Source organism: Protomyctophum bolini (genome assembly GCF_963924005.1).
Source record: "Protomyctophum bolini genome assembly, chromosome: 19".
Taxonomy (NCBI): Eukaryota; Metazoa; Chordata; class Actinopteri; order Myctophiformes; family Myctophidae; genus Protomyctophum; species Protomyctophum bolini.
Window position 1 is genome coordinate 17,943,780 of NC_137880.1, and position 12,994 is coordinate 17,956,773.

The 12,994-nt window shown below is 42.6% G+C and overlaps 1 protein-coding gene across 5 annotated transcripts in view; it reads left to right on the top strand.

The window, feature by feature from the left end:
* rev3l (REV3 like, DNA directed polymerase zeta catalytic subunit) overlaps nucleotides 1-11,260 on the top strand; it is a 91,611-nt gene extending 80,351 nt beyond the window's left edge. For all 5 annotated transcript variants that reach the window (XM_080790303.1, XM_080790304.1, XM_080790305.1 and 2 more), the window contains 6 exons: nucleotides 1,029-1,143; nucleotides 1,936-2,073; nucleotides 2,569-2,759; nucleotides 4,125-4,371; nucleotides 6,435-6,650; nucleotides 9,888-11,260. In XM_080790303.1, the coding sequence (XP_080646429.1) occupies nucleotides 1,029-1,143; nucleotides 1,936-2,073; nucleotides 2,569-2,759; nucleotides 4,125-4,371; nucleotides 6,435-6,650; nucleotides 9,888-10,028 (1,048 nt within the window). In that variant the 3' untranslated portion in view covers nucleotides 10,029-11,260. The remainder of the gene's footprint in view (nucleotides 1-1,028; nucleotides 1,144-1,935; nucleotides 2,074-2,568; nucleotides 2,760-4,124; nucleotides 4,372-6,434; nucleotides 6,651-9,887) is intronic.
* The last annotated feature ends 1,734 nt before the right edge of the window (nucleotides 11,261-12,994 follow it).

Genomic DNA, 12,994 nt, shown 5'->3' on the forward strand with positions numbered 1-12,994 from the left:
GTTGTGTATGGAGACACAGACAGGTCAGTGGGGAGCCCGGGTTGTGTATGGAGACACAGACAGGTCAGTGGGGAGCCCGGGTTGTGTATGGAGACACAGACAGGTCAGTGGGGAGCCCGGGTTGTGTATGGAGACACAGACAGGTCAGTGGCAATGCTTGGACTCCATCTTTGGAAAGTAATTTTTCACTCACAGAAATAATTTTACCATCTCAACTTGAACTACTTCTTGATAGACGAAAATAGATAGTGAAAATAGACGAACATTCAGTGAAAATAGCAGATCTGCAAGCTCACAAAGTAGTAGGGGGCAACTATTTATCCCTCTGGGGCTACAAAGTACATAGGTTTAAGTGGTTGACACCATGACAATGAATGGATAAATGTGCTGAAGTGGACTGGGAGAGCATTTCAGGAGAAAAGCTTACTTGACGGTGAAAAATTAACAAATCAATGGGTCCACAAAGTCCATACTGTAGACCAATACCTGACATCAAAGGTGTTTGTTTACTCTGGATTTAGAGGCGTTTGGGCCAGATTCCATATAAAATGGACTCTCCTACTGTACAGCACACAGGAGTTGTCAACGTTTTTGGCTCCTCCCACCCCCAATACAAACTGACTGCAAAAATAACCTTAATAATAGAGAAAATATATCATAAATGAATACTGAAACCAGATATAATCATTAAGGAAAGTTTATGCATGTACTATGTAAACTTCATTTACATTTTCCCAGCCATTCAGTTGCAAAAGAAAACCCCCTTTTCTTTTTTTGTTGGAAAATTATCTGGGGACCTCCCAAAATTATTTGGCGACCCACGGGTTGAGAACCCCTGCAGCACAGGAATACCGTGTAGAAATTATTCATTTTAGGACACTACAGGGGAATTGTCAAAAAGCACAATTGTGAGCAGCATGTAACGATCACTTCAGATTCAGAACCTTCATACACTTCCATCCGATTGCTTTGTTCTAATCTGTGTGTGTGTGTGTGTGTGTGTGTGTGTGTGTGTGTGTCTCCTGCAGTATGTTTGTATTGCTGAAGGGAGCCACCAAAGAGCAGGCCTTCAAGATCGGCAACGAAATGGCCGAAGCGGTGACCGCCACCAACCCTAAACCGGTCAAGCTGAAGTTTGAGAAGGTTTGTGGTTAGTCATCACAGGCTCTAGGCTGCACGAAGACCATTTGCGGACGAAGTGCATCCATTCTCTTTAGCAAACGCATGCGCAGTTGCGCACACACAACACTCAAAACACACACACAGCATGGGATCACGGACGCTCTGTGCACGCCTCTCTGTGTATTCATGTCGGTGCACACATACAGTATAAACCGTCTCTGCTCATACAGATGTGCATTCATTACCAACCTATTAGTCTAACTACCCACGGCATATGTTTGTAGTCATGGATACACGTACATTATACGTTACTGCAGTCAATTTATTTGCCTGTTATTTACATATATTATATATACTAGCCCTTACCCGTTGTGAAATACTTGCCGCCTGGTGGCCGCGTGGGGTACTGTGCCCTGTGGCCGCGGGGGGTACTGCACCCTGGGTGCATTCACTAATCAATTAATTATGTATAATTTGTTAAATTGAAAAAAGGGCTTCGTTAAGACCTCCATATTATTATGGTCAATGCCTGTGTGAAGTGATTGGTGCAGGCAGTGAGGAGCTATGGCAGTGTTTCTGACACACATTCAGACAGACAGACATATTTGGTTAATTATAGTATGATGATATATGATATGATATGATATGATATGATATGATATGATGATGATACATAGATAGATATATCTTATACTGTGTGTGTGTGTGGGGGGGGGGAGTTCTATAGATTCACAGAGCAATCTTTTACCCATTTGACCTATTTTGATTTCTATTTGTATGTGTTATTTATATGATGTGTGTGCACATTTCCAGGTGTACCTGCCGTGCGTGTTGCAGACAAAGAAGCGCTACGTGGGCTACATGTACGAGAGTCTGGATCAGAAGGAGCCCACGTTCGACGCCAAGGGGATAGAAACGGTCCGCCGCGACGGCTGCCCGGCTGTTTCCAAGGTAACCAGCAGCATGCTATCCATCCTTCCCTCCCTCCACTCATCCATCCATCCATCCATCCATTCATCCATTAGTGAATGCACTCGCTCATTCACCCTTTGTATACCCTGTTGTCCATCTTAGAGCCCAACTGATGCCAAATGTTTGGGTTCAATTACGATCCAAAGTTTGGCGAGCCCTAGGCCGCTGATTACCAGTGTTTTGACTGATATTGTGCCAAAATATTGCAGCTTTGAAGTTTCTCTTTGAGAACATTGAACTTATAAGCAAACAAAAGAATAAGGTGATCTACAAGCGCTTATGTGAATGCAGGACACATCGGCTGCATAATTGCAGAGACCCATGTCACCAAAATAAACTCTAATAACAACGATATACCAAATGGTACCAAATGTTGCTCGGGCTCGCATCCTTCCACCGATATCCTAATACTGTATATCCCTCTCACTTCTCGTGCATCTAACCGTCCCATGCGTTGCGTTCTGTTGTTTCCAGGTTCTGGAGCGCTCCATCAAGCTTCTGTTTGAGACGCGGGACATCAGCCAGGTGAAGCGCTACGTCCAGCGTCAGTGTGTGAAGGTGCTGGAAGGCAGAGCCAGCATGCAGGACCTGACCTTCGCCAAGGAGTACCGGGGCAGTGGCTCCTACAGGCCTGGAGCCTGTGTCCCCGCGCTGGAGCTCACCAGGTAGGCCTACTGCTACTATCACTACCACTGATAAACCACTGTGTTCATTGTCGCTGTCTGAAACCGTTACTTTTCATTCAGTGTAGTTGTTATTTAGTCACAAGCTTTTTTTTAATACTTACGTATAAAACCCACAGACAGGCTTTCACTTTCAACCTGGTGTCCCTACTTTGTCGTTATACTGTAGTCTGTAATCTTATATTTCAGCTTTTATTTTTGCACGACACTGTCAAGACAAAGTATAAAATAAGGCATTGATTTATGAAAAAACATGAAAAGCTAAGAGAAATATAAGGTTTCTGCGAGACAGTGTAAATGGTTTACAAACCAGTCCGTGTGTCCGCAGACGTACATGTTGGAGAGACCAAAAGAGACAACCAGGGAGAAAGACAAGTCGGCTACCGTATAGAATTACTGTACACATTTACAGTACACAGTGTGAATCCAATTACTCTCTCTCCACAATGCCCATTGTCTGCAACTGCATGCACCAGCAACTGGCCTGCATCTGCTGAACCTGACTGTGTTGCCTAGCAACCCAGCCCCTTAATGGGTGGAAAAATCTGATTTGAGAGACCTGGTTAAGATGGAAATACTCAGCCATCTTCATCAGGCATGCCGCTCATCACTTCCATCGCCTCCCCTTTGCAAAACTACTGTTGGTATGCAGGCCAGAGTCCCGGTGTTGCTGCTGTTAATTACATGTTACAGTATACTAGTACATTTTTGATGTGTTCGATATATTAACCTTATATCTGTTTCTTTCATAAGAACCAGGCTTCCACCATCATTACAGAATTATGCGGAGTAGGGCTGGGCGATATGACTTCAAATTAATATTTCAAACTTTTGCCTCGATTATAAAAATAAATAAATACTGAAAAGAGCTGATCTAAAAATATATACATTTAAAAAAACCTTGTTTCTCGATTATGCTGTTATTGGTTAATTATTGGTTTTGATATATTTTCGGTTAATTGTCCAGCCCTAATGTGGAGTATCCGTTCTTCAGTAAAAGGGTGGGCTACTGAATTGCCAATCCTGGTTATTTGTGGTAGATTTTGGCCTCCTTGCCAATTGTGATTGTTTACTTAAATGCTTGGAGAGCAAATGTATTATTTATTTGCATTTTTTCAAAACATTATGTTTGCAGTCATAGCAGGTCTGGTGACAATCCAAGCTGATGTGTTTCTAAACTTGTTATATGCACTGTTTTATTGGTTTTACTCTGTTAAATTGTCCTTTTTCTTGTTCCCCCCCCACACATGTAAAGCGTCTTTGAATGTCATGAAAAGCGATATACAAGTCCCAGATATTATTATTATAATCCTCTTTCTGTGCGTCCCTCCCATTTCGTCCACACAGGCGCACCATGTCACACGACCGGCGGCTGGAGCCGCGGGTGGGCGAGCGCGTGCCCTACGTCATCGTGTACGGCGTGCCGGGTGTGCCACTCATCCAGCTGGTACGGCGCCCCCTGGAGGTGCTCCAGGACTCCAGTCTCCGCCTCAACGCCACCTACTACGTCACCAAGCAGATACTGCCCCCGCTGGCGCGCATGTTCCAGCTCATTGGTGTCGACGTGTTCGGCTGGTATCACGAGCTGCCCCGGGTGAGAGAGAAGGCCGCCACACACACACACACACAGGCCGAGATTGGTGTCTGCGTCAAGCAAAACAAAACATTATCCCATTAAGTCCTGGAATGCATTTGTGTCACATTAGCTTTTAACCATTATTTTACACTTGAGCTATTGAAAAATAGCAGATCTACAAGCTTGTAGATCTGCTATTTTTTTTTTAAATCGAAAGTCACAAAATGACTTCATCATTTACACTCTAATCTTTATGTTATTTATTTTTGGCTTTCGCCTTTATTTTATTTATTTTATGGAGGGACAGTCAGTAGTCTGACAGGAAATGGGGGGGAAGATATGCGGTAAAGGCCGTCGAGATTGGGAGTCGAACCCGCGGCACACTGCCAGCCAAGGTGCCTGGACTGCTGAGCCACGGCCCAGGCCTACACTCTAATCTTTAACTTTAACCAGTGCTAGTGCATCTGCTTAATGCTTATAGTTAGTTAATTAAATTCCAAGGAGCCGGAGGTCGGAGGACTCATCCATTTGGTTACACTCTTCGGAGCTACACCAAAACAAACGGCGAATATAACGGCGTCATGACGTCATTTTGGATCTTGATCCAGAACCTGTTGAGAACCACTGGTATAGTTATATAACGTTATTCTTATAGTTAGTGATCTTTTGTAAATATTGAACTAATGAAAAGCATTAAGAAGAGCCAATATTTAAAGTATTAACAAAAGGTTGAGACTAAATATTCACGACAATGGATCCATTGGAATACAGGTTTTTGGTTTTGGATATCCAGCCAACGGTGACAATATATTTTGCGGACAATTCAAATCTATTTCATTATGTATTTAATTATTTAATTGGTGATTATATAATAACATTCTGTGAAAATAACAAAATGGCCCATCTACAAGCTCATAACCTTTGTGTAGAGAGAGGGGATAGGGCCATGCATCCCTGGGGGACCCCAAAGTGGTTAAGATTATTTTTTTGATTTTAAAGAACAATACATTTAAAAAATCACTCGAATATTTACTGCTTGCTGTCAAAGGGAGCGAGATAAACTATGTCGATGTTGGCCAACAGTCTAAAATAAGAAAATGGCATATTTTCTTTGCCCATGCTGTTTAGTAACGAGAGAACAAAAGAGAAAGAAAATCCTCCCAGCTTCATGCTGGGAATCAGAGGACACTCCTGAAACTGAAGTGGTGATGTGGGTGGTCTTTTGTGTAAAGGCTGAATGCACACCCTTTCAGTAGTGCACACACGCCATCTGGTGGGAAGCGTGAGAAACTGCAAGACATACATTAAAGGAGGATTCTATACTAGAAGGCTTTCTTACCTTTATTTGTAGTTGTTGCGTCCCCACTAGGTGTTATTTTGTGCAAAAGCGCATTATTGGCTATTTCCCCTACCATAAGCCCTCAATGAATTGCATTGAATAGAATGGGGCTATTGGGTGTTGTGCTAATTCGTTTATTTTCATCGCTCAAAAATAAATGTATCCTCTTCATAAGGTAAATAGTATCCCAAGCAGCACACTTTACTACTTATTTCGATGGAAATAAGCTAATTAGCACAAAAACCCAACCCCCATTGAGGGCTTATGGAAGGGGAAATAGCCAATAATGCACTTTTGCACAAAACAACACCTGGACCTCTTTGGTGGGGATGTAACAACTACAAATAAACGTAAGAAAGCCTTCTAGTATATGGAATTCTCCTTTAAGGGACTACTGCAGGAATTGAATCGTTGCATCATGGAGCTTACACTAACACTCCATAAATTACCAAACGCAAATGGAACAGAAAAGGCCTTCAAGATTATTACTAGGTATCTGCTTAAAATGAAATGCTGTAAGCTTGTAGATCTGCTATTTTCCGGTGTGTGACAACGTTGCACGCCCGACAAAATGTAAATCATGTAAAGTCGGTCAATTTACTCACCATGCTGTTAAGATTGACCTCTGCAGTTTCTCATCATGCATTTCATCATCCATGAGCACAACATTAACCGGAGGGAAATAACTGGAGGGAAAAAAGACCATCTAATGGTCCCAAATTGCTTCCTGTTTTCTCACCAGACCCAGAAGGCTTCCTGTTCGAGCGCGGCGGGAGGCGACGAAGGCGGAAGGAAGGGAACCATTTCCCAGTACTTCACCACGCTGCACTGCCCCGTGTGCGACCAGCTCACCCAGCTTGGTGTGTGCGCGCAGTGCCGCGCAGAGCCACAGCGCGTCGCCGTCACCCTGCACCAGGACATGCGCCAGTGGGAGAGCCAGCAAGACCAGCTGCTAAAGGTTAGAGGAGAGAGGAGGTCGTTGCCGTTGGACAGAGGAGAAATGTTCAATTTACACAGTACCAAATTGCTTCCTGTTTTTTTGCCAGGTGCTTGAAAAGCGCCTGGAATACATTTACTAACGACCGTACAGAGACGACCGTAATGGACACCTTGTCATGATTGGCTGCCTCTAGGCTGCCTCTAAGCCAAGACTTACCCATAAAACCCATAGTCTGAATGGCATAAACCGCATACTTTGAACGCTGCAACGTGAAGCCGTATTGGCTGCTGTTGTGCAACGGGTTTCTGTGAGAAGTGGAACGTGAGTGGGAACTTGCTATACTTGGCAATTATGACTGAGTCATTCTCGTTTCTACACTGTAGACGGTGTACGGAATGTATATTTATCGGAAAGTATAATTATCAGTCACGGGAAACGGGGAGAGACACGTAGCAAAGGCTGCCAGGCTGAGGAATCGAACCCGAGACTCTCATTAGACTAGAGCCTATATACAACTTAAAGGGTAAGACCACTTTATTAGAGGTTTGAGTTGTTTTCTTACCTTATTATGGGCAAACTAGTCCATTCCATGAGTTATTTAGCTCTGTTGTGTGAAATAAAAACAGTCGCTCGGTGACTTCCATTGTAACGGGGGAACAGCTCTCAAAATCACTCTTTTAGCACATAAACCAGTGCAACAAAAGACAGTTTATGACATCAGGAAAACTCTTTTAAAATAGATTTATAAAGTTACTATTTTTGTTGGAGATATACTGAAGCATTACTGCGGCATTCCCAACTCTCGCGGGGACATCTTGCGAGGTTTGTTAAAGAAATCTGTCGGTGAGCACTCATAACATAGTTGAAACAACATTAATGAGACAGACACAATTCAGAGTTTCAGAGTATTGGAATAAATGTATTCGAATACGGAGAGCAGTGAAGCGTTACAATGGAACACCGTACTGACTCAACACATCTCAGTCAGGCTTCAGCTTAAATACATTATTAGTTATTACCCCCCCCCAGGGGTGGGTGGGTCTTGTACACATGACATCAGAGGACCCCTCCAGACCACACAGGTCACAGAAAACAGCTTCTCATGGCTTGGTTTATGACGTCCTTAAATGTACAAGCATTCCACATTTCCTTGACAGGTTTCGTTTGTAAACAAGTCGCCACGCTGTTTGAGATGCACCTAGCTGCAGCATCGCATACGAGCAGTCCCACACACACTTCTTCTAAAGTGTCTCCCTCAAACACGTCCATTGTGTATGTTTTTAGCGACAAGCGGACAAGATCAAATCCATTTGTTTAGATCGTCGTGGCTCAACAGCATTCCAATAATAGTTCAATCAGATCGTTTTTACTCAACGCGAACAGCAGTGATTCGGTCGGCGTAGGCATACCTACCGGATCTTCTTTCTAGACAAATTAGTCAAAACAAGACAAAATTGACATTAAAAAAGAATATTAAAACCGCATGAGTTTTCCTGATCTCATAAACTGTCAGAATCAGCTTTTGTTGCGTTGGTTTATGTGCTAAAAGAATGACTTTGAGAGCCGTTACAATGGAAGTCAATGAGCGACTGTTTTTATTTCTTAAATTGCTAATAAACAACACAACGGAAAGAAATAGCTCATGGAATGGACTAGTTTGCCCATAATAAGGTAAGAAAACAACCCAAGGAGAAATAGTGCGGCAGCTAGATGCGGGATCAAGGCAGGACTGTGTTCTGTGTATGCCTTGATCCCGCCTCTAGCTGCTGCTGATTGGCCAGGCCGTTTGGTGGCCGGAGCATGGAGTCTGCCTGAGAGTTCCCAGATGGGAGCAGGAGGGGGGGAACCCAGTGTACTCTCTGCTGCCCCATCTGGCGGAGTCAGGTTAACTGTTTGTAGCTTCCCCAGGAATTGTATTAGAATAGAAGGATGACAACGTTTTTGTTCAACTACTACTTGCCTTCTCGTTTCGAGAAGTTTTGCCCTCTGCAGCTGCTGTTTAACCAGATTCAACCTGGTGTCGCTATTTTAGGCAAAGGTTTTCAAAACCTTTCACAATTTGTCTAATATCTAATATCTAAAATGGCAGATACAAAAGCTTGTAAAAGCTATTTTCAACCTGGGGCACCACCATACAACAAAGTATAATATAGGGCTTAAATGTTTGTCATGCTAGGATTTGGGGTTTTGTCGCTGTAAGAGCCATTATGACCTAATGTTTTGCTGATTGACAGTGTCACTGCAGCTTGGTCAGTGTCTGGGCCAGCCCAGGTACTTAACCAGGCTCCTGATCAGGTACAGGTGTTGCCAGTGGCAGACGGCAGAGGCTAACAGTTTTCTACTGTGTTCAGGAGGGCTGATCGCCTGTGTTTGTTAGGGTTTCTTTCTGATTATTGTATCTGTATGTTATATAGAATGGGTTTTCAACAGGTGGTCCGTGAAGGTGTTGCATGTGGTCCCTGACCATGCATTTAGTAATGTAGGAAAGTGAAGATTCGTATTTGAATTTATTGTATTGACCACAATTTGAGAAACAATGCAGTAAATGATCTGGTGACAAATTATGTCGATGTCATCAGTTACTGGGAAGTCTACTCTGAACTTCCACAGAAAAGTGAGTTAGAATCTCAAGGGAAACCATACCGGATTGCCTGGTTGAGTCACCATTATAAAGAAATGTGCCCATAATCAACCGCAAGTGTCTGCTTACTCATAGTAAGTTACAATGAACAGCAACATGAGTTTAATATGGAAGGTTAATTTCTTTCCCCCACACCACGACGGTATCCCCCCTCCCAACTCAACAATGGTCCCCAGGTTAATTCTCAGTCAGGGTGGTGGTCCCCAGGTTAATTCTCAGTCAGGGGGGTGGTCCCCAGGTTAATTCTCAGTCAGGGTGGTGGTCCCCAGGTTAATTCTCAGTCAGGGGGGTGGTCCCCAGGTTAATTCTCAGTCAGGGTGGTGGTCCCCAGGTTAATTCTCAGTCAGGGGGGTGGTCCCTGGTTCATAATCAGTTGAAAACCCCTGTTATATAGGAAAATGACTGCGGAAAATAAAGCAAAGTTAAACTCAACGGACATGTTTTGGAGATCAGTTTGTACTGGCACACGTAAGAGCTTCCACCTGGCCGTCGGCAACCAGTAGTGACATTAAGTATAGGACTTTAGGCACTACAGTCACATTGCATTGAATCACATTGCCTGACCTTGGATGACTGTGCAATGAAATTCACATGAAACGTGTTTGTATTTCCAGATCTGTAGGAACTGTAGTGGCAGTGCAGAGCGCCAGGTGCTCTGCGTCTCACTGGACTGCCCCGTGCTCTACAAGCTGTCCCGGGTCAACCGGCAGCTGTCCAAGGCCCCCTACCTCCGTCAACTCCTGGAGCACTTCTGAATACCCCTTAACACACATCCTAACTCCAGGGCCTCGGCCCAAGCCAACCAGGAGCCAGAATGCTTTTTTTTTTGTGCTAAATGCTGTCTCGTCCACATCAGTGTTTGCGTGATCCTTTGGGTTTGTTCGTTCATTACAACGGTGCTTTGATTAAACTCTGTTGGGTTTTTCATTTTAGTGTTGTAAATGTTATTTGTTATACAAGTATTTTTCGGCAGTGTGCAGCAGACTGTTTGGTTTTTGGCCTCCCATGTGGAGCCGAAGGTATCTTTTTCCCGCCTACTCCCTCTCGAGGGCTTATGTTTTGAGTTTAGCTGATGACATTGTATTTGGACACTGGCCTTCCCCACACTGCATCAGAGCATTAAGTGCAGTGCTATCAACAAGGACTCTTGTCTCCTTTTTGTATGCGCTGTAGGAGTTTGTACTGTAAATACCAAGACTGAACATGAATTTGTCAAAAGATAATCTGGACACAATTTTTAAATATCCCTCCTTGTACAACTGTCAAGTCAAGACGGACTACATTGAACCACTGATTAACTTTTTTCTTTTTTTCTTCCTTTTTATAAAACAACTGCAATCCCATGTAAATAGTTTATGTACAGAGCCTGTCTGGAATCACTGTGCATTAGTCAGTTTAAAAAAAGAAGAAAAAAATAAAATATAGGTAAAGTTCCAGCCATGATGTGGTCAAATCAGTCCTATATATCATGCATCAATTTTCAGTTGAGTTTTGTCGGTTTTAAATGTTGATTGTATTGATGTCCAGTTTGACAGAAATAACACCTGAGAACTCTGTTCTGAAGTGAATGATGGGAGTTGGAAGATTCATTTCAGTTGTCTTTTTTTTTTCTTTCTTTTTTTTTTTTTACATCTGGGACTGTTGCAATACTGTATGTTGATAATTTATGTCACAAGAGTCTATTATTCCCCCTGTGCATTTGGTTTTGTATACATTTAAGAAACCCCTTGAAAACAAGATTATTCATCTGAAGGGGTTCATCATAATAAAGGTACATTTCTAATGCGTTCTCCATGGCAAACAGTATCCAACATCAACATAAAAGTTCTGTTCTGTATTTCACTTATGATAGTACGCAGGTTCTGTGTATTTGTATAAATGTAAAAAAGAAGAAAAAAAATGGAAGTGGATTTTTTGTTTGTTTTTAATGGACGGTGCTGTGGGTGGAGGTTTGAGATTGATATAATAAAAAGTCACTGTATTAACATTTTCCCGATTTATATTTTCAAAAGATAACTCAAAGGTACTCACACCAATGGCAGAGGAAACCAAGTAAGGGACAGTAGTGGAAAGTAAGTACATTATATACGCATAATTACTGATGCTTGTAGATCTGGTATTTTCCATTTCCGCAATTTCCGCAATTACAATTTCCGCAAATTCCGCAAATTGACAAAAACGATGGGTTATAGCCCATGTTTTTTGAAATTTTGAAAAAAAAAGTTATCCTCGTTTCTCATCATTTTGGACCATGGGCTATAGCCCATATCGTACGGCATACTATAACGCGCCGTTTTTCATCATTTTTGAGGATTTGAAAAAAATGACGAAATGACAAAAACGATGGGTTATAGCCCATGTTTTTTGAAATTTTGAAAAAAAAAGTTTGCCTCGTTTCTCGTTATTTTGGACCGTGGGCTATAGCCCATATCGTACGGCATACTATAGCGCGCCGTTTTTCATCATTTTTGAAGATTTGAAAAAAATGACGAAATGACAAAAACGATGGGTTATAGCCCATGTTTTTTGAAATTTTGAAAAAAAAGTTTTCCTCGTTTCTCACCATTTTGGACCATGGGCTATAGCCCATATCGTACGGCATACTATAGCGCGCCGTTTTTCATCATTTTTGAGGATTTGAAAAAAATGAAAAAAACGATGGGTTATAGCCCATGTTTTTTGAAATTTTGAAAAAAAAAAACTTATCCTCGTTTCTCATCATTTTGGACCATGGGCTATAGCCCATATCGTTCTAGTCAGGGTTCTAGTCTCCTGAAGAACATTTTCACTGTCCATCTAAATTCTAAAAGGCTGGTTAAATGAGACATGGGCTATAACCCATCGTTTTTTTCATATTTTCATTATTTTCAAATCCTCAAAAACGATGAAAAGCGGCGTGCTATAGTATGCCGTACGATATGGGCTATAACCCATGGTCCAAAATGATGAGAAATGAGGATAACTCAAATTGTCGTAGTGGTTAAGATGTTGGCTTTCCACGTGGGAGACCAGGGTTCGATTCCCGGCTGTTACACTATCATACAAAAGAAGACCTCAACATGATGCTGTGTTATTTAAACTTTACTAACTGAAGGCTAACGAACAAAAGATCACTTCAAAATTACCAGGAGACTTTGCCTGAGAGTGTCTGACTGATGGTGCAGTGGTCTAATCATCAGGGTTTCAGTACAGACATTCCATGTTCAAGGCCTGTTCCTCCTACAGCTCAATGCTGCAGTATTTTCAAGGCTAGAAAAAAAATAGAAACTCAAAAGCACCCGGAGACATCTGCTGAATGCCCAAAGGTGCCGTGGCGTAATGGTGTGGAGCGCTTGGCCCGATGCCTCTGCTACAGTCAGTTGGCCGGTTCAAGTCCCATGTCATGACATCAAGGTGCTGGAGGACCATCGGGAGTTCCTCCTACAGCTCAATGCTGCAGTAATTTGAACTTTTCAAGGCTAGAATAAAAAATAAAAACTCAAAAGCACCCGGAGACATCTGCTGAATGCCCAAAGGTGCCGTGGCGTAATGGTGTGGAGCGCTTGGCCCAATGCCACTGCTACAGTCAGTTGGCCGGTTCAAGTCCCATGTCATGACATCAAGGTGCTGGAGGACCATCGGGAGTTCCTCCTACAGCTCAATGCTGCAGTAATTTGAACTTTTCAAGGCTAGAATAAAAAATAAAAACTCAAAAGCACCAGGAGACATCTGCTGTATGCCC